This window comes from Enhydra lutris, unplaced genomic scaffold, assembly GCF_002288905.1.
Source record: "Enhydra lutris kenyoni isolate GAN:26980312 unplaced genomic scaffold, ASM228890v2 scaffoldscaffold4, whole genome shotgun sequence".
In the NCBI taxonomy this organism is placed as follows: domain Eukaryota; kingdom Metazoa; phylum Chordata; class Mammalia; order Carnivora; family Mustelidae; genus Enhydra; species Enhydra lutris.
Window position 1 is genome coordinate 1,662,137 of NW_019154088.1, and position 25,139 is coordinate 1,687,275.

General features: G+C 36.2%; 3 protein-coding genes across 3 annotated transcripts; all 3 read left to right on the top strand.

The window, feature by feature from the left end:
- Positions 1 to 6,199: 6,199 nt before the first annotated feature.
- Positions 6,200 to 7,126, top strand: LOC111139940 (olfactory receptor 4N5). Its single transcript, XM_022492350.1, has one exon. It carries the CDS (start codon positions 6,200 to 6,202, stop codon positions 7,124 to 7,126), a length of 927 nt encoding a protein of 308 aa, XP_022348058.1.
- Positions 7,127 to 12,407: 5,281 nt separating this feature from the next.
- LOC111159343 (olfactory receptor 4K13-like) lies at positions 12,408 to 17,284 on the top strand. The gene is made up of 2 exons (XM_022521743.1): positions 12,408 to 12,419; positions 16,358 to 17,284. The coding sequence occupies exons 1-2, from the start codon at positions 12,408 to 12,410 to the stop codon at positions 17,282 to 17,284; spliced, it is 939 nt and encodes a 312-aa protein (XP_022377451.1).
- Positions 17,285 to 21,481: 4,197 nt separating this feature from the next.
- On the top strand, positions 21,482 to 23,649 carry LOC111159352 (olfactory receptor 4K13-like). Its single transcript, XM_022521752.1, is given in 4 exon segments — positions 21,482 to 21,529; positions 22,706 to 22,792; positions 22,794 to 22,976; positions 22,978 to 23,649. Coding segments are annotated over 4 exon segments (990 nt in total).
- Positions 23,650 to 25,139: the final 1,490 nt, after the last annotated feature.

Below are 25,139 nucleotides of genomic sequence, written 5' to 3' on the forward strand. Positions count from 1 at the left end.
CCTTAAAATGTTCTTGTCTTTTTTCTCTTCAAATTCTACTTGACATTCTAATAATTCCCATTGGAAACACCTGCATGATTAAGGTAGCTGAAAAACCCCAAAGCATATTCCCCTATTGCATCACGAATGACACAGCAGATTTCAGAATTTACAATGTCCCACCATGAGAACATATATTCGACAAAAAATTCAGAAATGATCAGGTAATCTCCTTCTCATCAGAAGGAAGAGGACAGCCCCTTGCTTGAGAGTAACAGTGGAGCCCTAAAAAGGTGAAATTTTTGGTCATTCTTCATATTTAGAAGGAATTGAGAGGAAGAATACAAAGAAAGTCATATTATTTGTCTGAGACATTTGCTGCCTTAAAATGCATGAGAATGGAATAATCCTGCAGAAGCAGGAAAAGGGTAAGTTCTAAATTCAGACATACAGCATTTTCTACCTTGTCCCTCAAATATACATCCTGCATGTCCTGATGTTTAGTATTATATTAAAGGGGTTAAAATATTTAATTGTACTATTATAAAGATGTGAAAATGCCAACAGCCTTGGGAGATTCACCTCCTGGATTTACATTTGAGTATCACACAAATGACTAGGTTTTTCCTATTGTAAATCAGAGATAAGGGGGAGAAGAAAATTGGGAATCACAAGTTAGAAGGGGTAGGCTCAGTCCAGAAACAAACTTCACTGATTTCACAAGTTTACAAACCTCTTGGTTACCACACTCAGTTGGCCTGAGTTTCTTCTCTTGAATATGGTCCTAACATGTACAAATACAAGGCTCAGAGTTAAGGATCTTAAAACAAGACTCAATTCACAAATCCTATCTGAATTCTATAACAAGATCTAAAATAACCTCCCCAGGCTTACTACATTCATTATGCTTAAGAAACAATGCATATAAACAATTTACACTCTTCCTTGAAACAACACAAGTTTTTACCTCAAAATGACTAAGATTTACGCAGTCAGCATCTCTGGGATTAACTCCAGCACAATGACAAAAAAATCTACTGACACAAGGTCCACTTAGCATTTTTTACTAGAATTTTTCTAATCACTGAGTACCTTCTTAGTTGTTTATATGGATATAATGTGGCTACTAACCCGCTCCTTTGATTTTCATGTTAACCATATGCAGGAGAAAGAATAGATATATTATTCCTCCCTTATAGATTAAAAAAATTCAGATTTTAAAAGACTAAATGACTTTCTAAGGTTATATGCTCCCCAAGTTAGAGAAAGAGTAGCTTAAATAAGATAGAATAATTCCCAAAGCAGAGTTCTTCCTGGAACATTTATGATACTATCTAAAAACCACAAAATATAAAAAAAAAAAAAACCCACAAAATAGTAAAAGATGATAGAGGTTTCCATCATCTAATTTAGCTATCCTATTGAATTGATAAGTAGTTGTCTGAGTGAAGATTTGAGTAACTGAATAAAGTTTTATATAATCCTCAAGTTTAGTATCAAATATTTTTTATGTTCTTCAGCTTGATACACGATTTCAAAACTTGCAGAAGTGTTTAAGAGTATATTTTAATAATTTTAAAAAGGTTATAAAGGGTGGCTCAGTCTGTAAGTGTCTGCTTTCGGCTCAGGTCATGATCCCAAGGTCCTGGGATCGAGTCCTACACTGGGCTCCTTGCTCAGCAAGGAGCCTGTTTCTCCCTCTACCTGCTGCTCCTCCTGCCTGTGCTCGCTTGCTCTCTCTCTCTCTCTCTCTCTCTGATAAACAAATAAAATCTTTTAAAAAATAAAAAAGGAAAAAATTAAAAAGGTTATGAATACAGAGTGAGAAGACACACTGTCATTTTAGAGAGAGAGAAAGCTTGCCCAGGTGAGAGGCAGAGGAAGAGGGAGAAAGTCTCAAGTAGATACCCCGTTGAGCCCAGACCCCTACTCAGGGCTCAATCCCATGTCCTTGAGATCATGACCTGAGCCAAAATCAAGAGCGTGCCACTCAACCAACTGAGCCACCCAGATGCCCCAGAAACCACCCTGTCATTTCCAAGATTTATTAAATGGATTCATGTTGGCATGGTGGTTTTAAGGAGATTAACTTCAGAGCACAAAAATCAATTTATTTTTGTTAGAATGAGTTAGACAAAATGTTTGAGAAGAGAATGTGAAGTAATTAATGAGTGGATGAGACTAAGTAAATTTCAAAAAGGATAAAGTTCAGGAACAAAGTTTTATCAGTGAAAGGAAGTCAAGCTTCTTATCTGTAGAAAAATCCATTGGAATGCAACACTTAGGAAGCATGTGCCATGTTCCTTTTACCTTGGAGAAAAATAATCTATCATCTCAGAATTGATGGAAAGATGGGCATTGAATATAATGATAGAATACATGCATAAAACAGAGTGAAAATGAATTAAGACTCAAAGAATGTAGGTAAATGAGAGAAAGAAAGAGAATGATAAAAAAGAGAGCAATGAGGAAGGAAAAGCAAAAGGTCGATGGAGAGAAACTGCAAGGAAAATAAAGGAATAAAAAATAAGGCAAATGCAAAAAGAATAACTGAGAAAATGAGTGTGTAAAATAGAACTAGGAGGAAGAGAATGGGCAAATGACAAAAATAAAAAAGAAGCAAGAGGAAATGAATGGGGAGAGATGAAGGAGGAGATGCTAGGAAGGTGATCAGTCCCCAAACACCCGGTTCCAGGAGCTGATCTGATGGCAGCTGGAATCTAGGCATCCTCAGTGTGGCCTTGTGGACGCTTTGTCTGCACTCTGAGAAAGAGGAGAGGATATGAGCCCCCTCTCCACCTTCAATGCCAGATGTGTTTTTCTACCAGTTAACATAACAAGGAAGGTTAGGAATGATGAAAACATTCAGGTCTCTATCCGGGCCTACACTGACAATACTTCTTTGCCCTGACAAGAGCAAAATGCTGGTCTCTGTGAGAGTCTAGGGCTTCATTTCCCCAGGAATTCATTTTATGTAGAGTAATGTTCCTCTGATGCATGTCTGTCCTCAGTCTCTGTGATGAGCACAATTTGAGAAGCACAGGAACAGAAGGTATATAAATGAGAATGGGAGAAGAAAGTGGGTTAAAGGGGGAAGTGGTATGCAATTCCATCTGTTACTAACAGGGAATAGAAGTGGATCTGGAAAAACAACGCAGAGGAAGAGTGGGAGACTGTAACTCTTAGAATGCTTCCTGTGGCCTGGAATTGTCAAACTCAGAAAAGCATGAAATAACTGTCAGTGAGCACCTGGAAAGCACAAAGACTAAGAATAGTTAGATGGAGCAATTGACTGACTTTCCTGAGAGTAGGTTTCTATAGGTTTCTAGAGATAGAATAAGAAATGAATGTGGAGGCATTCTGGGTGAAAGACAGAAGAAAGGATCGCAAAGATATTTTTTTCTTATTTCTTTTGTTTTTAGGCTTTTAAAAAAAATTCCAGTTAGTTAATATACAGTATAGTATTAGTTCCAGGTGTACAATATAATGACTCAATACTTCCATACAAGGCGTAGTGCTCATCACAAATGCACATCTTAATCACCATCATCCATTTAACACATGCCTTACCCACTTCCCCAGTGGTAACCATCAGTTAGTTTCTTCTCTATAATTAAGAATCTGTTTCTTAGGGGCTCCTGGGTGGCTCAGTGGGTTAAAGCCTCTGCCTTCAGCTCAGGTCATTATCCCGGGGTCCTGGGATCGAGCCCCACATCGGGCTCTCTGCTCTGTGGGGAGCCTGCTTCCCCCTCTCTCTCTGGCTGCCTCTCTGCTTACTTGTGATCTCTGTCTGTCAAATAAATAAATAAAATCCTAAAAAAAAAAAAAAAGAATCTGTTTCTTGGTTTGCTTCTCTCTCCTTTTTCCCCCTTTGCTTATTTGTTTTGTTCCTTAGACTCACTATAGAGTTTATACATATGTGAATAAGTACCTCTATACACAGATATGTGCCCATGTGTTATAAATTCCTTTTGCATAACATTTAGCTGCTAGTTACAAATGTTACTAATCACACAGAGCATACTCTGATGTTTCTATTAAGTGTGCCCTAAAATACTAGCATATTGCCTAAATTTGTTTTAATGGACTTTTTAAGGTTGCTTTTTCCTTAATTTTTTTTTGTTTTTTTGTTTTGTTTTGTTTTTCCTTTTTTCCTCTCTTCCTACATCTTCTTTCTAGGAATGCTATCAAAAATTTCTGTCAAATTTTAATTGGGACTTTTTACTTCTCCAGTTTTTCCCTCCACAAATAATGGCACTTAAAAAAAGATTTATCGAGGGGCATCTGGGTGGTGGAGTCATTTAAGTGTCCAACTCTGGTCAGCTCAGGTTGTGATCTTGGGCTTCTGGGATAGAACCCTGCGTCCAGCTCCATGCTCCACAGGGAGTCTGCTTAAAGATCCTCTCTCCCTCTCTCTCTGCCTCTCCCCATTCTGTGCTTTTTCTCTCTCACTCAAATAAATCTTTACAAAAAAATTTATTGAGATATAATCAACATAATATAAAATTTACCATTTAAGGTGTATAAGTTAATCATTTTAAGTGTATTTACAGAGTTATGCAAGTATCACCATGATAAATTTTAGAGCATTTTAATCACCCCAAAAAGAAAACTCATATTAGCAGTCATTACTCATTCCACCCATAGCCCTAGGCAACCACTCTTCTACTTCCTATCTCTATTAATTTGCCTTGTCTACAGATTTTCAGAAAATGAATTGAATAATATGTGGTCCTTCGTTGACTCGTTCCTTTCACGTAGCATAATGGTTTTGAGTTCATCAGTGTTGTAGCATGTTACAATATGTCATTTCTCTATATTGCCAAACTGTATTCCTTTGTATTCATAGTACTTTTGAAAAATAACTATTGCATGTAATTCAAAATCAAGGGAACTTTAGTTATATGTCACATTACAGTATTGTGTTACAATTAGCAATCTTTCATTTTTTAACTCATTCATGCCAACAGTCAAACATGTACAGGTGTCACAATATATGAGTATATATTTACAAAATAAGTTTCTACAATTATAGTAATATACAAATTAGAAAATGACCACAAATACAATTCTAAATAGAATTCTTATTTAGACCAGATTACAGCCAGAAAGGGGGAAACATTTATGCAAGCAAAATTATGATTAATTAACTGCCTAAATAAAGTAATATCAACGGGTAGATGATGATTACTAATGTCCTAATCAGTTTAAACTGAGGAATGCACACCTTATTTTTCTTACCACTTGTGAATGAGAATGAAGAAGAGAATTGTAAAACTAAAAATCCTAACTGCAATTGTTTTGTTTTTCTCTTCTACCCAAAGAGTATGTCATACTATATGTCCTATATGACCAATTCCAACTCTATCATGCTTTGATTATATTAGTTGAGATATATAAAGTATTTTTTATATTCCAATAAGTTTTATATGAAAATATTTGTGGGCAGGATATCATTTGGCTATCATTCTGAGATCTGAGGGAAAAATAGGTTATGGACACATGGTGATCAAATAAAACTAGATTAGTATTCATTAGGATTTAAAAGGTATGTAGCAGTTTCAGGATTGGCATCCAACCAAGAATGTACCTAAGGGAATACCTCTATGTTAAGAGAATGTAGGATTTTTGCTTGAGACTCTAAACCAGTTTAGAACAAAGGTGCACGAGAGCACCAAAGCAGAACAATGTGATGGGAGCAAGTGAGAAACACATTTAGAAAACAAGACATACAGATACCACCAAGAACTAAGAATTCTACAGGAGCTAATGGAAAGAAGCACTTGCAAAAGCACTTTGCTCTACGGGAATGAAGAGAAGCAACAAAACCCCAGCAACAAATCTAAACATTAGAGACAGTGCACCACAGCTAACTGAGAAAACAGCACACCTAACAAATTAATAATGGTTAAGTTCTGTTTTCATCAGGAAATTTCCACTATTCTTTAAGCAAAGTAGCCCAGAGTCCTAGAGGAACACAATTATATAGAAGCACATGGTTAAATAAGAGTGAGAGTGTGGTTATGAAAAAAACATCTTACGGACGGATCAAGAAATGGAGGGTAGTAGGGTCAGCTCAAAACACAAGACACTTATGGGACATGCATTTTTTTCAGCTACACAAGTGTTGGATATGGTCAATGTATTTACCTGGAGAAGAGCTATGGAAAAGATGTGGTAATAACAGATAATACTTTGTTATTCTGCAGACAGAGGAGAGATGGAGAGGGAGAATAACACAGTGGTGACAGAATTCATCCTCCTCGGTCTGACCCAGTCTCAACAGGCTCAACTCCTAGTCTTTGTGTTAGTCTTAGTTTTCTACCTCATCATCCTCCCCGGAAATTTCCTAATCATCCTCACCATCAGATCAGACCCTGGCCTCACAGCCCCACTCTACTTCTTTCTGGGCAATTTGGCTTTCCTTGATGCATCCTATTCCTTCCTTGTAGCTCCGAGGATGCTGGTGGACTTCCTCTCTGAGAAGAAAATAATCTCCTACAGAGGCTGCATCACTCAGCTCTTTTTCTTGCACTTTCTGGGGGCGGGGGAGATGTTCCTTCTTGTTGTGATGGCCTTTGACCGCTACATCGCCATCTGTCATCCTTTGCACTATTCCACGGTCATGAACCCTAGAGTCTGCTATGCCTTACTGTTGGCTCTGTGGCTTGGGGGCTTCACTCATTCCATTGTACAAGTAGCTCTTATTCTCCACTTGCCCTTCTGTGGTCCAAACAAGCTGGATAACTTCTTCTGTGATGTGCCACAAGTCATCAAGCTGGCCTGCACAGACACTTTTGTGGTGGAGCTCCTGATGGTCTCCAACAGTGGCCTGCTCACGCTGCTGTGCTTCCTGGGACTTTTGACCTCCTATGCAGTCATCCTCTGCCGTGTGCAGGGACATTCCTCTGAGGGCAAGAATAAGGCTCTTTCCACATGTACCACACACATTATCATTGTGTTTCTGATGTTTGGACCTGCCATCTTCATCTATACTCGCCCATTCAGAGCCTTCCCAGCTGACAAAGTGGTTTCTCTCTTTCACACGGTCATCTTTCCTTTGATGAATCCTGTAATTTATACCCTTCGCAACCAGGAAGTGAAAGCTTCCATGAAGAAGTTACTGAATCGTCACATGGCTTGCTGAATGAAATAGAAGAATTAGACAAGCAACAATGGAGAAAATTTAGTTGGAACTGATTAAATCACTTATTCACACACTGAATCATTCAGTCATTTTAGCAAATACTACATTTATTAAGTACTTGGCAATTTTCAGGCACTGTTCTAGCTATGTGAATAAGGCAGGTAAGATTCCAGGTCTCTTGGGGATATAGTCAGGTAGATAAACACAGTTTAAACTACTAAACTGAAAACAACCCATAATATCCGAAAGAGAAGTGCTCTAAAGCAAATAAAAAATAGTGTTATGATAGAGTTTGACTGGGATATGCTAGTTGCTTTGCTTTTGGTGGTTAAGTGAGGTCTTTTAGAGCAGAGGTTAGCTGATATCCGGACAACTTGAAAGACACACCCATGGAATTGCATGGGGACAGAAAATTCTAGTGAGGTACAAAGATCTTATGAATTAGTATGTTTTAAGACCACAAAAAGGAATATGTTGATATATGTAAATAAGCATTTACTAAATATTGACTGTACAAAAAAGAGTATGATATCTTGTTGGGTTTGTGTATGTATGTATGTATGTATGTGTGTGTGTGTGTGTATATATGTCTATTACATATATATATATTACATATATATATGTAAATGCATGACAAGTCCCATAAAATAAATGACATATAATAGGATTACTATTGATATGATTGGATTAAAATTTGCTTTCTTGTCAGATGTTTTATATTTATATTTTTTCACATTTTCTGCTTCATTTGGTTTAATTGGAAAAGGCAAGGAAACTGATTCTTTCATAGAGTCTCCAGAAGGGAATACAAGTCTGCCAACTAAGTGTAGCCCAGTGAGACCTGGATCAGATTTCTGACTTAAAGAATTGTAGCATAATAAATTTTTGTTATCTTAGGTCACTAAGTTTGTGGTAATTTGTTACAATGAAAGAGTAAATTGATACAACACAGTCTGGTTAACAGGAACATATTAAAGTAGTTTTTCTTACACTATCCTTTCACTTCTCATCTGTATAGGTCTTTATTATTAGTGGTGGTTTCTTGTATGCAACATACATCTATCCAATACAATAATCTCTGCTTTTAAATAGGTTATTAGTTCATTTATACATATCATAATAGACATGTTTCAGTTAAAATTGACAATGTTTTTATTTTATATTTGTTTCATTTTTTTTCAGTTTTGTCTTTTTTATGTATTTTCTTGGATATTTGAGTATTATTTATATTTGCTTTTTTTCTACTTATTATTTAGTTAAATTTTTTTGTATGAATAATCTTGACCTCTTAGCTATCTTTTTCTTGAGGTTTTTAGTGTTTATTTTAGGGTCACAAATACATACTAAACATTTTACTGTATCACAGTCTAACATCAATATATATCTTTTCAGGTATCATAAGAAAGTTACAACAGTATACTTCCATTCACCTTTTCTTGGCCCTGGTATTTGTTTTGTTTTATATTAATGTCTACTGTTAATCTATTGCGATAATATATTCAACAATATATTGTTATTACCTTGCTGTGTATGGTCATTTACCTTTTAAAGAGATATATATAATAAAAATATTTTTATTCTCCTTGTGTTCTGCTTTGTATATTGCTATTGCTATGTTTTGATGTTCACTAATATTTTCTTTTTCAATGTCATCTCTGTAAGTAATACCATCCAATACATTTTTTCACCTCAGAAATAGGATAGTATTTCAATTTGGATTAAAAAAAAATTTCCATGATCCTACTTTATCTTTGTGTAGTAGCAGTGCTACATCTTTGGGTGATCAAGGTAAATTACCTTTTACAGGATGGTAACACCTTTCTTTGCCTTTACATCTCTGGGAAAGAAAATTGAAAAGTGACTGAGCTTGAGGTTAGTAGAAATCTTACTGCATCACTGGTGGAAACATATCCCAGAATTTCTGGAACTAGAGAGCCTGAAGCTGTGAAAAATGAAGGCATATATTATACACATGTATTATAGGGAATGAATGGGGAATATCCTATAAAATCCTGAAGATTCTTCTTATTGGGAACAAGCTACATATAATGTGATTTATATAATAAGAGTGTACACTACATCCTAGAGGATGCCACCCAAAGATAACAGGATACAATTTTAAAATTGTGATGCTCTCTAGTACATCTTAATATAAAAGAACACAAATATGAAAAATATCTCCATCTCAATAGTCATTAGAAGTTCTATGCTATCATGGTCCATTCCTATGTGGGCATAGTAGAATGCCAGGAGCTGATTTCCAACTCATGTACAGTTCTCTGCTACACATGGCATAGCCATGCTACATAATCTTAGGAAACTACACTGTGATTCTCCTATTAGGATATGGAAAACCTTATAAATGGTCTGTTTCCCAACATAGGTAATTTTAATACTGTAGAATTTGCCTGGACATACGGCCCTAGTGATGAGGCTACTTTCACTCTGTACTAAATCTGCTAAGTTGCTTTCCTGAACTAAGTTCACAAAAACTAGAACCCTTATGTCAATCAATCAATAAGTAATATACACACGTTGGAATATACGGCTCCAAAACTTGGAGCGAACTACCAGATATTATGTTTTCTTCTTTGTGGTAGTCATTGAGGTACGAGATGCCATACTTAAACTTTTAAGCTGATGTCTCAGAATACTTGCCCTATATAAACTCCCCAAAACTTTACAAATGTATCAGGACCCTGTCACTTCAAAGAATGAGGTTTTTGTGTTCATTTTTTCTCATTGTTGATCTGTTAGTAATCAACCATGATTACAGTGTTATGGTTAGTGTAACAAATCATAGTGTCCTAGTCCAGTGTTGGTATAGTAGTACCACAGTATCACCAGAGTATCACACCTCCTGTGTGTATGCTCTTTTTTAAATAATTTGTCACAAAGGGGTGCCTGGGTGGCTCAATGGGTTAAGCCGCTTCCTCCGACTCAGGTTATGATCTCAGGGTCCTGGGATCGAGCCCCACATCAGGCTTTCTGCTCAGCAGGGAGCTTGCTTTCCTCTCTCTCTCTCTCTGCCTGCCTCTCTGACTACTTGTGATCTCTGTCTGTCAAATAAATAAATAAAATCTTTAAAAAATAATTTGTCACAAAATGTCTGTAGAAATTCCACACACCACACTTATATTCCAGAAAGACTGAATAATAAAAGGATGTGTGCCATCACATGTCCATTTTCCTTTCAATCCATTCTTTTCATTTTTACAAATTTGCTCTGTATCATTGGCTACCCTAATCCATGAAGACTGCATTTCCAGGACCCTGAGTCACTTGACCTCCAGATGCTTACAAATGAGTATCACTGTTAGATTAACATGAGGTAGGAGGAAAGGACAACAAAGAATATACACACACATACACACACTCACACTACCTTAGCCCAGATATCTGCAGTACTTCTGTGGCTCACTCTGAAATTTAGCCACACTTCCATGGCTCTAGCTCTCCTACTGAAATGGGCCACAACACTTCTGACTTTTGCATAGTAGCTGTTATAACCAGAATATGGTCTCCCAAGGAAGTCCACACCCTTATCAGGGAACTTGTGAATATGTTACCTTACATGGCAAAAAGACCTTTGCAGATATGATTGTTTATAAACCTTCAGATGGGGAGATTATCCTGGATAATCTGGGTGGACTAATCTAATGCATGAGTATTTAAAAGCATTGAAACTTTCAGGGATTCAGAGAAAGCAAAAAGAATACAGGAAGGATGAGACGTGAGGAGGCTTTAATGTACTGTTTCTGGCTTTGAAGAGGAAGAAGACATGACCAACAAATACAGGCAATGCCTAAACCACGAGAACAACCCCAGACTAAATATCAGCAAGGAAATAGAGATGTTATTCTACAACCACCTGGAATGAAAGTTGGCCCATAGCCAGCATGAGTCTGGGAGCAGTTTCTCTCTCAAAGCTTCCAGTAAGGAATACTGTCCTGCCAGCCACCTGATTGTATCGCGGTGAGACCAATGTTGGATTTTGGACCTACACAGATATGAGATAATAAATTTGGTTGGATGAGGCCTCTATGTTCATGGAAGTTTCTCAAGGGAGAAGAAGAAAACAAATACATGATCACACCCTTGGGCAATGGCATGACTGCATCTTCTTTTGCCCCTCCAGCTTAGATTTGGTGGTAGCTTCCAGCTGATGCTCATCTTTGGTTTCCCTGAACATTTCCTGTTAGCAACTCAGATATTTTGTCACTTAAGTAATTACTTCACATCCTTCTGTTTGTACAATATTTAACTGATAGCATTAAACTATAAGCATTTATAGTACTTAACATTAGTATTAAAAACTCAAAATTTTCCAAATAGACTTGAGAAAAAAATGGAGTTGGGGAGAGGGAAAGTATAAAACTCTCCTAGGAGTCAGCACCTACAAAGAATTTTCACCAAGTAGCTTCCTAATAACACTGTTTACTTTCATGGTACTGGCGACTTTTTCTTGCAGGGAAGGGTGCACAATGTCATTTAATGAATTCAGGTGTCCGATACTAATGAAGAATGGGAGAAGGCTACTCGGCAGTCTCTTGTACATGGTCTGGACTCATTGCTAAACTGGTGAGGAAAATGAAAAACTGTGACTGGCTCAGGGAGGGAGATCAACTTTGTGCGTGGGTTCAAGACTCCACGGAAGTGCACAGACAGCTGATCCCCAGAAAATGAGTTTTCTTTTTAAGAAATAAGGAAGGGTCATGGTTGGGAAACTAACAAGTTCTGCCATAGTTATTATCACTGTTATTCAACATTGCTCTAAAATTCTAGTTAATACAATAATGCACAAGAAATGTATTAGAAAAAATATGTTATTAATATTTATAGGTTATTTTACAAGTAACCTAAAACAAAGAAGACAATGAACTGGAAAAAATTGCAAATGAGATTTCCACAATGATACCATTTACCACTTAAATATGTAAAAAATGAAAACGAACAATAAAATCAATTATGATAAAGAAAAAGATCATATTAAGTAAAGCATCAAAGTAGGAAATAGGCAAAATTAATTATAAAAAAATGAGTTGCAAAAAATGTGTTGATAATGAAGATGAGAAAATTTTATTGTGTCATAAGTAGGCAGACATTTAGAGGAAATAAAATCCTTTTGGATGAAAGACTCAATGTTGTAATTCTGTTCATTTTTTCTACATTTCTTATAAGTTTAATACTGTAATATCAAAATATCAGTGGAATTTTTTAACTTTAGAAAATAAATCTAATTTAGAATAAAACCATATGAAACTCACCAAGAAAACTGTGAATGAATAAAGCAGTGAGTGAGTGCAGACTTGTCCTTCCATACATTAAATATACTGTAAACATAATGAGTAGTAAAATTTGTAGTATCTCCTCGAAAATTGTGAGGGAGAAAAAAACAGAAAATGAGTACACCAGGAGAAGAGCCTGATCTATCAACAAATTCAAAAGGTTATAAAGAAAGCATAACAAATTCTTACTGGAATGAATTATTATTTAATTGCAAAGATGAAAAATTACCTCACAGTATTTACCAATAAATTCTAGACAGATTAGAGTTTAAATGTGAAAATTTCAGCCTTAATGCAATTTAGAATTAAAATAATCTAGAATATTTATATTTTCCTAAATATATTTTCAGTGATTACTGTAGAAAACAAACTCCAACAAAAGAATGAACATAATATAAAATTCTCATAATTCAACTCTAGTCCTACCTTTCCACTGCCCACCTGAATACTGAATATTGTCTTTAAAGTATTATCAATTTTATGGATGAAAAATGATGTCTCATTCCTGTAATGTCACAAATTTATTTTAACATCCCAATTGATTTTTACTACTAGTCTCTGGGGAATCTAAAACAATCAAATGAGTGTTCTCCTTTGTGCCTTCTACCTAGGGATACACTGATATACTGTTGTCCTTCGAAGTTCAGAGCAGAAAATAAAATCACTGAATGATGAAGATTAAGCATCCACTTCGTATCAATGTTACTTCTGAAGTCCAAGTGCAAACAGGTAGGTTACATAATCCTGAGCCATTACTCTACCTTACATACCATCTATCTCATTATTTTCATCTATCTCATTATTTTCATTAATAACCTTAAATGTATCCATAAGTGATATGTATAAATGCCAAAAAGATAACTGAAGAGAAGGCTGAAAGGGGAAAATTAAACTGGAATATACCTGATTTTGTCACAACTGAAAAAAAAAATACAAAAATCAGAAACACTATATAAATGGCTACCAGGAATTAAGATAACAGTCCAGCAAAGTAAGTTATTTTTAGAGAAAAGAAATCTAGGTATGTTCAAATTGTTTGGTTATCTTTATCAGGTTGAAAGATTTTATTCTTTGACTTATATATAGCAAAAAGAGAAAGTTCCTTCATTGTTTTTAGAAATGCAATTATTTTAAAAGAGAGATAAATGATAGAAATGCAAGGATAAAGTACCTGATTCATGACTTTGAAAATCATAAAACATCACCACTTATAAAACATTGATGGTATCATTAACTTCTTAGGAATTATTAGAAAATGTATGAGAAAATTCAACTTTCCTATGGCAACATTCTGAAAATGGCCAAGTAGTTAAAAACTTTTAACGTGAAAAAAATTTAGAAATAGCATCTTGTCTAGGACTCTATCTCTGCCAGACCCATGTGCACCTGCAAATGTACTTATTGCATACTGCAGACAAATACAGAAGGTCCAGAAACTATAGCTTAGGTAAGATCATTGTCTTACAGCAGGGGTGTGGAGCACAAAGAACAAATACACATTCACATCAGTGAATGAGAACTAACAAAGATTTCCATTTTCAGTTCTATTTCCTTGTGAAAGAAGGAACGTTTTTTGTTTTGTTTTTAAAGATTTTATTTATTTATTTGACAGAGAGAGACACAGGAAGAAAGGGAACACAAGCAGGGGGAGTGGGACAGGGAGAAGCACGCTCCCTGCTGATCAGGAAGCCCGACATGGGGCTTGATCCCAGGTCCCAGGGATCATTCCCAGGTCCCTGGGATCATGACCTGTGCTAAAGGCAGACAATGACTAAACAACCCAGCCACCCCTGAACGAAGCAAGTTTTGTTTTTTTTTTTAAGATTTTATTTATTTATTTGACAGACAGAGATCACAAGTAGGCACAGAGGCAGGCAGAGAGAGAGAGAGGAGGAGGCAGGCTCCCCGCTAAGCAGAGAGCCCGATGTGGGGCTCGATCCCAGGACCCTGGGATCATGACCTGAGCCGAAGGCAGAGGCTTTAACCCACTGAGCCACCCAGGTGCTCCACGAAGCAAGTTTTTATGCTACTCTGAAAGATGGTGTCAAACATAATGGGAGATTATAAGCCATTTAAAATAACTGTGTGTGTTAGTGATAGTAACTATATATAGAAAAGAGGGGCACCTGGGTGGCTCAGTGGGTTAAAGCCTCTGCTTTCGGCTCAGGTCATGATCCCAGGGTCCTGGAATCGAGCCCCGTATCGAGCTCTCTGCTCAGCGGGGAGCCTGCTTCCTCCTCTCTCTCTGCCTGCCTTTCTGCCTACTTGTGATCTCTGTCTGTCAAATAAATAAATAAAATCTTTTGAAAAAAAAAAAAAAAGAAAAGAGAATATGACTAAATGCTTATTATGTTATCTAAATATACTGTATTTTTTAAAATTTGAACTATGTAACCAAAAGTTTAATAGGTACCTTGAAACCATGTATTCTATTTTCTTTTGTGGTGATCTGCATTAGGCCTGGGTCTAGGCTTTCATAAAAGCAAGGAAAGGACTGGAGAGGAACTACAAGCCTGGAATAAGACTTGAAAAACAGAGCTACAATCAGGCAAACAGGAAGGTCTTGAAAAAGTGAATTTATATACATCAAGCACTGACCTATTCCCCTGATATGTGTGTATTTTTTTAAAAGTTCACTTAGCTTAGCTGAATCCATCTCAGTCAGTAACATAATGTATGACTTTTTCCATCTTGACAAAGTTAAAGGCTAAAAGAACTTTAAGGAAGTAACTGTGAGAAAGGATAGGTCCAAGAAAGCTAAGTAATCCAAAATGGCACTATTTTCAAACAATCCAACATATTTGAAATTTTATAAAATCATGTTTACAAATGTCAATGATTCACCTTACTCTTTATCCCTCACTAATGGGAGTTAAGTGGAACAAGACTATAATAACAAGACTACAATGGTAAACTTCACTAGTCTTAATAGTAGTGATTTAGATGTTTCTATACATTTACATATGTGAAAACATATGACTTAAAAAAAGATACCAGATAAAAATGGATATTTAATTCAATTTTGCTACAACTGGATACGCATGCACAGATATACTTCACGTCTAAACACATGAAGAACTAGGCAATATGTAAGTGAGCATCTGTAGTTTTGAGAGTCAATCTGGTCATTCAATTCTAACAAACCTTAATCTTTCCTTAGTAATAGGCTTTAATCTCAGTTAATAATATAACTGTACCCATATTCAACCTTCTAACAACAATATGCTCATGATTTGTAATCAGTTCTATTTAAGAAGCATAATGCAGATTATGTGACTTCAGCAATATTTAATATGGCAAACCTTTTTTTAAGATTTTATTTATTTAAGAGAGGATGAGCAGAAGGAGAGGGAGAAAGAATCTGAAGATGTCTCCATGGGTTCAGTGCAAGCCTCCAGGTGGCTCAATCCCACCAATCATGATTATCATGACCTGAGCAGAAACCAAGAGCTGGATACTTAACTGACTGGGCCACCCTGGTGCCCGTAATATGGCAAACTTTTTACTGCATACTGAGACTGTCACAAAAATGTGTCAGTAAATGCACTTCCTGAAAAAGATAAAAATCTGTTTTGCTGATGCCTTCCAAAACTCTTTTCTAATAAGTTAAGTGTTTCACACAGTCTGATCTGCAGCTGAACAAGAAGGGAGAGATTTTCTCAAATGTCCAAGCAACCTTGATCCTACTAACCAACACACACATTTCATTTAGTTGGCTCCATGCCCTCCACACTTTCTACTATTATGTGGTCCTATGAAATATCTCCTGCAAAATACCTGCGAAGCAGTCATATTACCAAAATGGTTGTTTGCCTACATATGAGACAGCATGTAAGTAAAGATCAGGTTTACTGACTTCTCAGTCCCTATGACACCCTGTTTTTTTCTTCTTCTAGGCAACCTCTGACAAACTCATACAAAAGGATGAATGGATCTCCCGAAGAACAGATCAAGTGTTTCTGAGTTCATCTTGCTCGGACTTTCCAATTCTCAAGAAATTCAAATATTCTTTTTTGCAATCTTCTTTCTTGTCTATGTAGCCATCATAGTAGGAAACCTCCTCATTGTGATCTCTGTAATAGTTGACAACCATCTTCACTCCCCCATGTATTTCTTTCTGGCAAATTTATCATTTTTTGACTTGTGTCTTTCTTCTGCTACAACTCCCAAAGTGATTGCAGACTTCCTTAGAAAACGCAAGACCATCTCCTTGTGGGGCTGCATGGCCCAGATGTTTTTTATGCACTTCTTTGGGGGTGGAGAGATGTCTCTTCTGATAGCTATGGCCATGGATAGGTATGTTGCCATATGTAAACCCTTGCACTATAAGACCATCATGAATCGCAGGGCTCTCATTGTACTTCTACTGCTCTCGTGGGCAATTGGGTTCGTACATACCACAAGCCAGATGGTTTTCACTGCAGGTTTACCTTTCTGTGGTCCCAACGTTGTGGACAGCATTTTCTGTGACCTTCCCCTGGTCATCAAGCTTGCCTGCACTGACACCTATATCCTAGAGCTCTTGGTGATTGCAAACAGTGGACTCCTCTCCCTGGTCTGCTTCATTTTCTTGCTCATCTCCTATATTGTCATGCTGGTCACCATCTGGCAGCACTCCTCTGGAGCATCCTCCAAGGCAGTGTCCACACTATCTGCTCACATCACTGTGGTCACTCTCTGCTTTGGTCCCACTATCTTCATCTATGCTTTCCCATTCAGTAGATACTCTGTAGATAAGTTTCTTTCTGTGTTTTACTCTATAATCACCCCCCTCCTTAACCCAATTATTTATACTCTGAGGAATCAGGAAATGAAGGCAGCCATTAAGAGACTCAGCAGCCAGCATCTTGGTTCCTGGTTCACTTCCTAAGTAATGTCTATAACAACTGATTATTTGTGGTCTCTGCTATTTGGAGCTTTTGAGTCTTATATATTTATTGGAATAATTAAAATGAAAATATTAATACCATCTATTTTCTTCCCTTAAAATTCATGCAATTATTAAGGTCACTTTTATTAAAAATCTAGTGAAAAATTTCATAGCACAGATTTAATACATAATTAAATAAGTGTGCATTCATTACTTCCTTGTCTTAGAATTCAGAGAAACAGGGGTGCCTGGGTGGCTCAGATGTATGGGCATCTACCTTTGGCTCACGTCATGATCCTAGGGTCCTGGGATTGAGCCTCACAATCAGCTCCCTGCTTAGTGGGGAGTCTGCTTCTCCCTCTCCTGCTGCGGCTCCCCTACAATCTCCCCACCACTTGTGCTCTCTCTCAAATGAATAAATAAAATCTTAAGAAAAGAAGAATTCAGAGAAACAACCCTGATGAATGTTTAAAATACATAAGCATATGTCTTTTTACAAAATTTTTTTAAGTTTTAATGTCAGTATGTAAAAATACGTAACTTTAGTAAGACAACATACTATATGGTATTTAGTATCAATTTTTTTTCCTGAAGTTATATTAAGTAACATAATAGGTGTTCAAATATCTGTCAATATTTGTCAACCATATGGGTCTTCACAGAGAGATTGTGATTTGATTGAGGATAAGAATACTTTCTCACTATATAGCCTCGATATGCTAATTATCTTTAATAGAATATAAAAAACATGCCTAAAAACAAATATTTCCTACATATCTTTGAGTACTCAAATAGTTTTATAAGAATTAATATCAACTGAAATATTTAAGATTAAAACCATGAATTTGGTAGAGCTTGCTCTACCAGATCACATTAACACTCAATGCTTTTGCAACTGAATTTCATCATTCATGAAACATTAAAAAAATATTTACTAGGTAACAATCGCTGCCCAAAGAAACACAGATACATGGTTGTAGATACAGACCTGATCCCTGTTCCAGAGACAGTAACCAAGGGGAGACATCTATGTTAGGTGTGGAGGTATCAGAAGACCATTTTAAGGGGAGACATTTATACGAACACATTAAGAAAGCTCTAGAATTAGACATTTAAGCAGGGGAAAGAGTACTCCAGGCAAATGGCCAGTGTACCTAGACATAGTTAAGTGAGAAAGATTTTGTGTAAGAATTAAAGAGAGACCTTGATGAAGGAGATTGATGAATAAAAGAGAGAAGATCTATGCTGAGATTTTATAGAAAGGAAAAGGCCACGGTTTTCAGGCTAGTGGATTCATTTTTATTATCAATATAAACTCATTAATGTGTTTTGATAAAGGGAAAGATGGGATCCCATATATATTACAGTACGGTATATCTCTGTCCTCTTAAGTAGAGAATATAATGTAGCAAAAGTAAAAGCAGAGGGAATTGTTAATGGGCTATTTCAGATAGCAAGCCTGAATTTATTAAATAATATAATAATATTTAATGAAAAACTATTTAAATACTAATAATACACGAATTTGTGAAAACTGTAAAGATTTCCAAAGGCAAATAGAAAACCTTAAATTATTTGAACATCTTTGGAACCATCTCTTTTTATGTTTTTTAAAATTTTTTTAAATGTCTCACTTTTTAAAAACATTTTAATATTTTTTGTTTTTTTGATTATGAAATTTTTTATTTGAGTATAGTTTAAATACATATTACATTAGTTTCAGGTGTACAACATTGTGATTTGACAAATTTATACATTATACTAACCTCACCAGAAGTGTAGCTCCATCTGTCACCATACATTATCATAATTTTACTGACTATATTCCTTATGCTGTGGGTCTTATTCCTGTGACTTGTTCTTTCCCTCACTATAAGCCGGTATCTCCCACTTATCTTCACCTATTTTGCCCATTGGCTACCATTAGTTCTCTTTATTTATATGTCTAATTCTGCTTTTTGTTTATTTTTAAAATTCATTTGTTTTGTTTTTTGGATGCCACATATGAGTGAAATTTTATGTTATTTTTCTCTCTCTGACTCCTTTCACATAACACCCTCGAAGTCCATCCATTCTGCTGCAAATGGCAAGACTTCATTCTCTTTTATGGCTGAGTAATATACCATTGTGTATATGTACCATATCTTCCTTATCCATTCATCTAGTGATGAACACTTTGGTTGCTTCCATATCTTGGTTTGGGTAATTGAGTCAGAACACCAATATTGTTCTAATATTATCTTTCTGATTCCTATATTTAAGAATCTTCCTCTTGCAAACATCTCCTCAAATGCCACACTAAACCATGGCATATATTTCCTCACCATAAATATTTTTTTAAAGATTTTTTTTTAACAGAGAGAGAGAGAGAGCAGAGGGGGCGGAGGGGTAGTGGGAGAGGGAAAAGCAGACTCCCTGCTGAGTGGGGCGCCCAATGTGGGGCTTGATCCTAGGACCCTAGGATCATGACCTGAGTTGAAGACAGATGCTTCCCCCCACTTCTCTCTTGTGTTTAGTGGTAAGCCCTATCTGGTGCTTACACAGTCTTGATTTGCTAGGAAAAAAAAACCCTTTTTTTTGAACTTTATTTTTTCTTTTTTCCTTCCTTCCTTCCTTCTTCCTTTCTTTCTTTTCCTTTCTTTCTTTTTCTTTCTTTTAGTGTTCCAAGATTCACTGTTTACGTATAACACTCAGTGTCCATGCAATACATGCCCTCCTTAATACCCTCCACCAGGCTCACCCATCCCCCCACCCACATCCCCTCTAAAACCCTCAGTTTGTTTCTCCATGTCCACTGTCTCTCATGGTTCATCTCCTCCTCCAATTTCTCCTCCTTCACTTTTCCTTTCTTTCTCCTTATATCCTCTGTGTTATTCCTTATATTCCACAAGTAAGTGAAACAATATGATAATTGATTTTATCTGCTTCACTTATGCTTAACTGACTGAGCCACCCCATCCATAAATATTTTTTTTTAAAGATTTTACTTATTTATTTGACAGACAGAAATCACAAGTAGGCAGAGAAGCAGGCAGAGAGAGAGGGGGAAACAGGCTCCCCACTGAGCAGAAAGCCTGATGCAGGGCTCAATCCCAGGACCCTAAGATCATGACCTGAGCCGAAGGCAGAGGCTTAACCCACCGAGCCACCCAGGCGCCCCATCCATAAATATTTTTAAAAGGTTTGTTCTTCATGGCAATTCTAATTGTTAGTGGCTGTATAAGGAACTAAGTCTTCAAAAAAAAATTCTGAGGTTCAATTAAAAAGTTTGAGAATTCTATTAACAATGTCTGTCATGGGCTTTGGAAATGAATGTGGCACCACATTTATCATATATTTACTACTCTCACTTTCTTGTAACCTTTTCAAAAGGATTTTAATTGGAGCAACATGGAAAAGTTATATATAAGAATAAATACAGAAAAATTTCTGTAGCCTATTAACTCATCTGCAATCATATATTATTATGCTGTTAGCCTTTAGAATTTTACTTGCTTAATTGCATTGTTTTATAAAGGTTTGCTACAGATCTTTCTTTATACTTTTGAGTCATCATGAAGTTATATATAATTAAAAAGGGCTAGCAAAATTCTCTATCTCTAGAATGGTTGGTTGTAAAAATTCACTAAGGAATTATGCATTGATTACCATTACTCATTTACTGATTACCATGGTGAAAGGATCCCCTGCTTGCTTGCTCAAGCTCTCTCCTCTCTTTCTCTCCCTTTACATGGTAATAGGATATTTGTCTCTGTTAAGAACTGGTTTATACCGGGGTGCCTGGGTGGCTCAGTGGGTTGGAGCCTCTGCCTTCGGCTGGGGCCATGATCCCAGAGTCCTGGGATCGAGCCCCGCATCGGGCTCTCTGTGAAAGCAGAGAGCCTGCTTCTCTTCCTGCCTCTCTGCCTACTTGTGATCTCTGTCAAATAAATAAATAAGATCTTAAAAAAAAAAAAAGAACTGGTTTATACCATGAATTTCCTTATATGCCTTGTTTAGTTCACTATTTTAATTTCACAGAATAAATGCATTCAATTACCAAATTAATAATAAATATTCAGACTGATGTAATCAGATTGATAGAATTATAATTTCCTCAAGTCTTTAGTTTATAATAGATCCATTTTCTATAAATGTGCTCATCCTGGTCCAACCAAAACACGAGTTAGTGCAAAGCACTTATTAGAGAAAGTTCACATGACTGATACACTTGGTGAGTTCACAATCCATTTAAATAATGAGAGAGTAAGTCCTTGTTCTGAACTCTGGGGAATACTAAGCATGTTTATTTTAATAATTCCCTTTGAGGGTTGATCAACAGTCAGCACCTTATGTATATGATTCTTGCCTTTTTTTTTTTTAACCTGCAAATGATTGTCATATATCTTCATGGGGGTAAAAAAGATAAACAATATATATACAGGATCTCACAGTGACTGCATGTTTTTGAAGAGACCACTCCTCAGGTATAACTGGTAAGTTTAAATATCAGTATTAATAACAAGCTGCAATTGTACACTTTAATAAAAGAAATGTCAAGTTGTCATAATAAATGATTTCACCTATTGTGACAGAATTAAATCCATCTATATCCTGGATATATTTTATGAAGGAGCTTATAAATTTTCAAACAAAGGCTAAATTAATAAATATAGTTCTTTGCTTTTAATTTTCCAATTTTACAAATTGAACTAAAAAATTACTTTTATGGGGCACCTGGGTGGCTCAGTGGGTTAAAACCTCTGCCTTCGGCTCAGGTCATGATCCCAGGGTCCTGTGATCAAGTCTCGCATCAGGCTCCTTGCTGAGCAGGGAGCTCGCTTCTCTCTCTCTACCTGCCACTGCCCCTGCTCGTACTTGCTCTCTTTTTCTCTCTCTCCCCGACTAATAAAAATTAAAATCTTTAAAAACAAAAGAGAGAGAGAGAGGTGATAATACAGCATAGCTGATGGAGAAATTACCCGAAAGCAATTTGCCGAAAAGTATATCAACTTCCTTGCACCTGAAGATTTTAAATTAGGGAGGGGGAAGGAGGCAAAAGATTGAATCACTTGACTAATGATCCATTTGGCTCTTTTACTCATTGGCCTATTGAACTCATGGTTCAAACATTCATAAACTCATGACAGAAACAACAAATTACTGTGGAGATGCACTCTATGCCTATAAACTCTGTTTACAAATTTTTAGAATTAATTTCTTATCTTTTATTCCTTCCTGGCTGAAAATAAATTTGATAATGTGAATGCTGCTTGAATTAATAAATTCAATTATTTTTCAGAAATGTTCATCTTTTCTCTTTCTATAGGAATCAAATACTTCCTATATGTCTATATCTTCAAAATTCTCACAGTTTAAGTTATCACTTTTTTCAGATACTCTACATTTTAATGACTTTCTGACAACCCCTACACAGACTAGAAGGATACAATGAATAGCTCAATATCTAAGTTTGTTTTGTTAGGACTCACCAACACTTGGGAACTTGAGATTTTCTTTTTTTTTTTTCATATTTTTGTTGGCTTATGCAGCGATTGTGGCAGGAAGCCTTCTCATCGTGGTCACCATAACCTTTGACTCACTTCTATACTCCACACCAATGTACTTCCTCCTTGGAAATCTCTCCTTCCTGGATATGTCTATTTCCACAATCACAACCCCTAAGATGGTCACAGATTTCCTCAGAGAGTATTAAAACTATTTCTTTGTGGGGCTGTATGGCTCAGATGTTCCTCCTCCACTTTTTAGGCAGCAGTGAGATGACTCTTCTCATAGTCATGGCTGTTGATCGATACATTGCAATATGCAAACCTCTTCACTACACATCCATCATGAATCACCGGATCCTCGTGGGCGCTGTGCTGCTCTCATGGGCTGTTGGTTTTGTGCATACGATGAGCCAAATGGTTTTTACTATAACCTTGCCCTTCTGTGGCCCCAATATAGTGGACAATATTTTTTGTGACTTTCCTCTAGTTCTAAAACTTGCCTGCACAGAGATCTATATTCTGGAGTTACTGGTAATTGCTGACAGTGGACTGTTGTCTTTCATCTGCTTCATACTCCTGCTCATTTCCTACACTGTCATTCTGGTAACTGTCCGAGGTCGATCCTCTGGTGGACTCTCCAAGGCTCTGTCCACACTGTCTGCTCACATTACTGTGGTCACTCTATTCTTTGGGCCATGTATCTTCATTTATGCTTGGCCATTCCGTAGCTTTTCAGTGGATAAATTTCTTTCTGTGTTTTACTCGGTTATCACACCCTTACTGAACCCCATTATTTACACTCTGAGAAACCAGGAAATGAAAGCAGCTATGAATAGACTGAGGACCCAACACATCAGATCCAGACAGACCTTCTAGGCAACAAGCACGATGATGAAGATTTCAGTGCAAAACCCATGTACATCTCAGAATAAGTTGATATTAATTCATTCTGTTTGTAGCTTTTAAAAATATTCATAATATACATTGAAATTATCAAATATTCCATCATTATATTTCTATAACATGTTTGGTCTTATTGGAAGAATGATTATTTTAGTTAAGATTCAATTCAGTTAGGGTTAATACTTTTTAATGTAATAAAGAATTAAATAGAAAAAAACTGACTCACTAACTATAGTTGGAAACCGAGAAATACCCAAGACTAAATTTCACTAAATAAAGAAGAATCAAAAAGGAATTTATTTATCTATTTTTAATTCAGAATTAGGGGACTTTCAACTAAATTCTCTAGTTGACTAAGTGTGTGTAAAATTATATGAACTCTTATAAACTCCTAAACACACACACATAAACTCACAGTTTTGTGGACCCTAGTATGTGTAAGAATTATTTTTTTAACAAGGTAAACAGATTAGTTTCTATGAGTATATAGATCTGAGTGTTATTTACTCACAAGAAACACATACTTCTTCCTTAAAAAAACAGGAATTCCACCTGATATATATATTACACAGCTCATTTTACCTTATTCCTTCTTTCATGTTTGTATACATATTTGTTCTCCTATATCTCAAGAATCAAGTAAGAGCATTACTATTGTGTTAATCCCCATGGACAAGGGAAAATGAAGAAGCCCCTGTATATTCTAGGCAATTACATCACAACAAAGCAGGAAGTAGTCAAGCTGCCTACCTTTTATAAAGTGCATTAAATTAAAATGTTTCATCTATGGTTCATGGGTATAAAAATAAAAAGACATTGTATGGCCTCTTTGATATCAAATTCAAATGTCCTGCTCTCTCCCAAATGCTCAGGAACCTTTCTATAGGCTTTTATCCAATACTTTTTCATCATTGCCTCTTAGATGATATGTGTAATATACTAATTATAGACTAAAGGGTGCTTTAAAGATGTATTCTTAGATACATGTGCATGATATATTTTAGACTAAAATTTTATTTTAAAAAACACATTAAAGAGGATAGGAACTGGGTCCCTAAGGATCATTGGGCATATATATTTGTATCTATTTCTTATGAATTAATTCAATCATAGGATTAACTGTAGACATTGATATAACATGTAGCTATATCAAATTTCTAACATTTGCCACATTTATTTCAGATTCTTTTATTACAAAAATGGATTATTAGCAATAATAAAGACTCCAAAGCAACCATCTACGCCTAGTTATTTTATTGCAGCAAAGATCATCACTATCATCTACTCTAGTATCATTCCTTTGTATGTTTTTTTAAAAGATTTTATTTATTTATTTGACAGACAGAGACCACAAGTAGACAGAGAGGCAGGCAGAGAGACAGGAGGGGAAGCAGGCTCCCTGCTGAGCAGAGAGCCTGATGTGGGGCTTGATTCCAGGACCCTGGGATCATGACCTGAGCTGA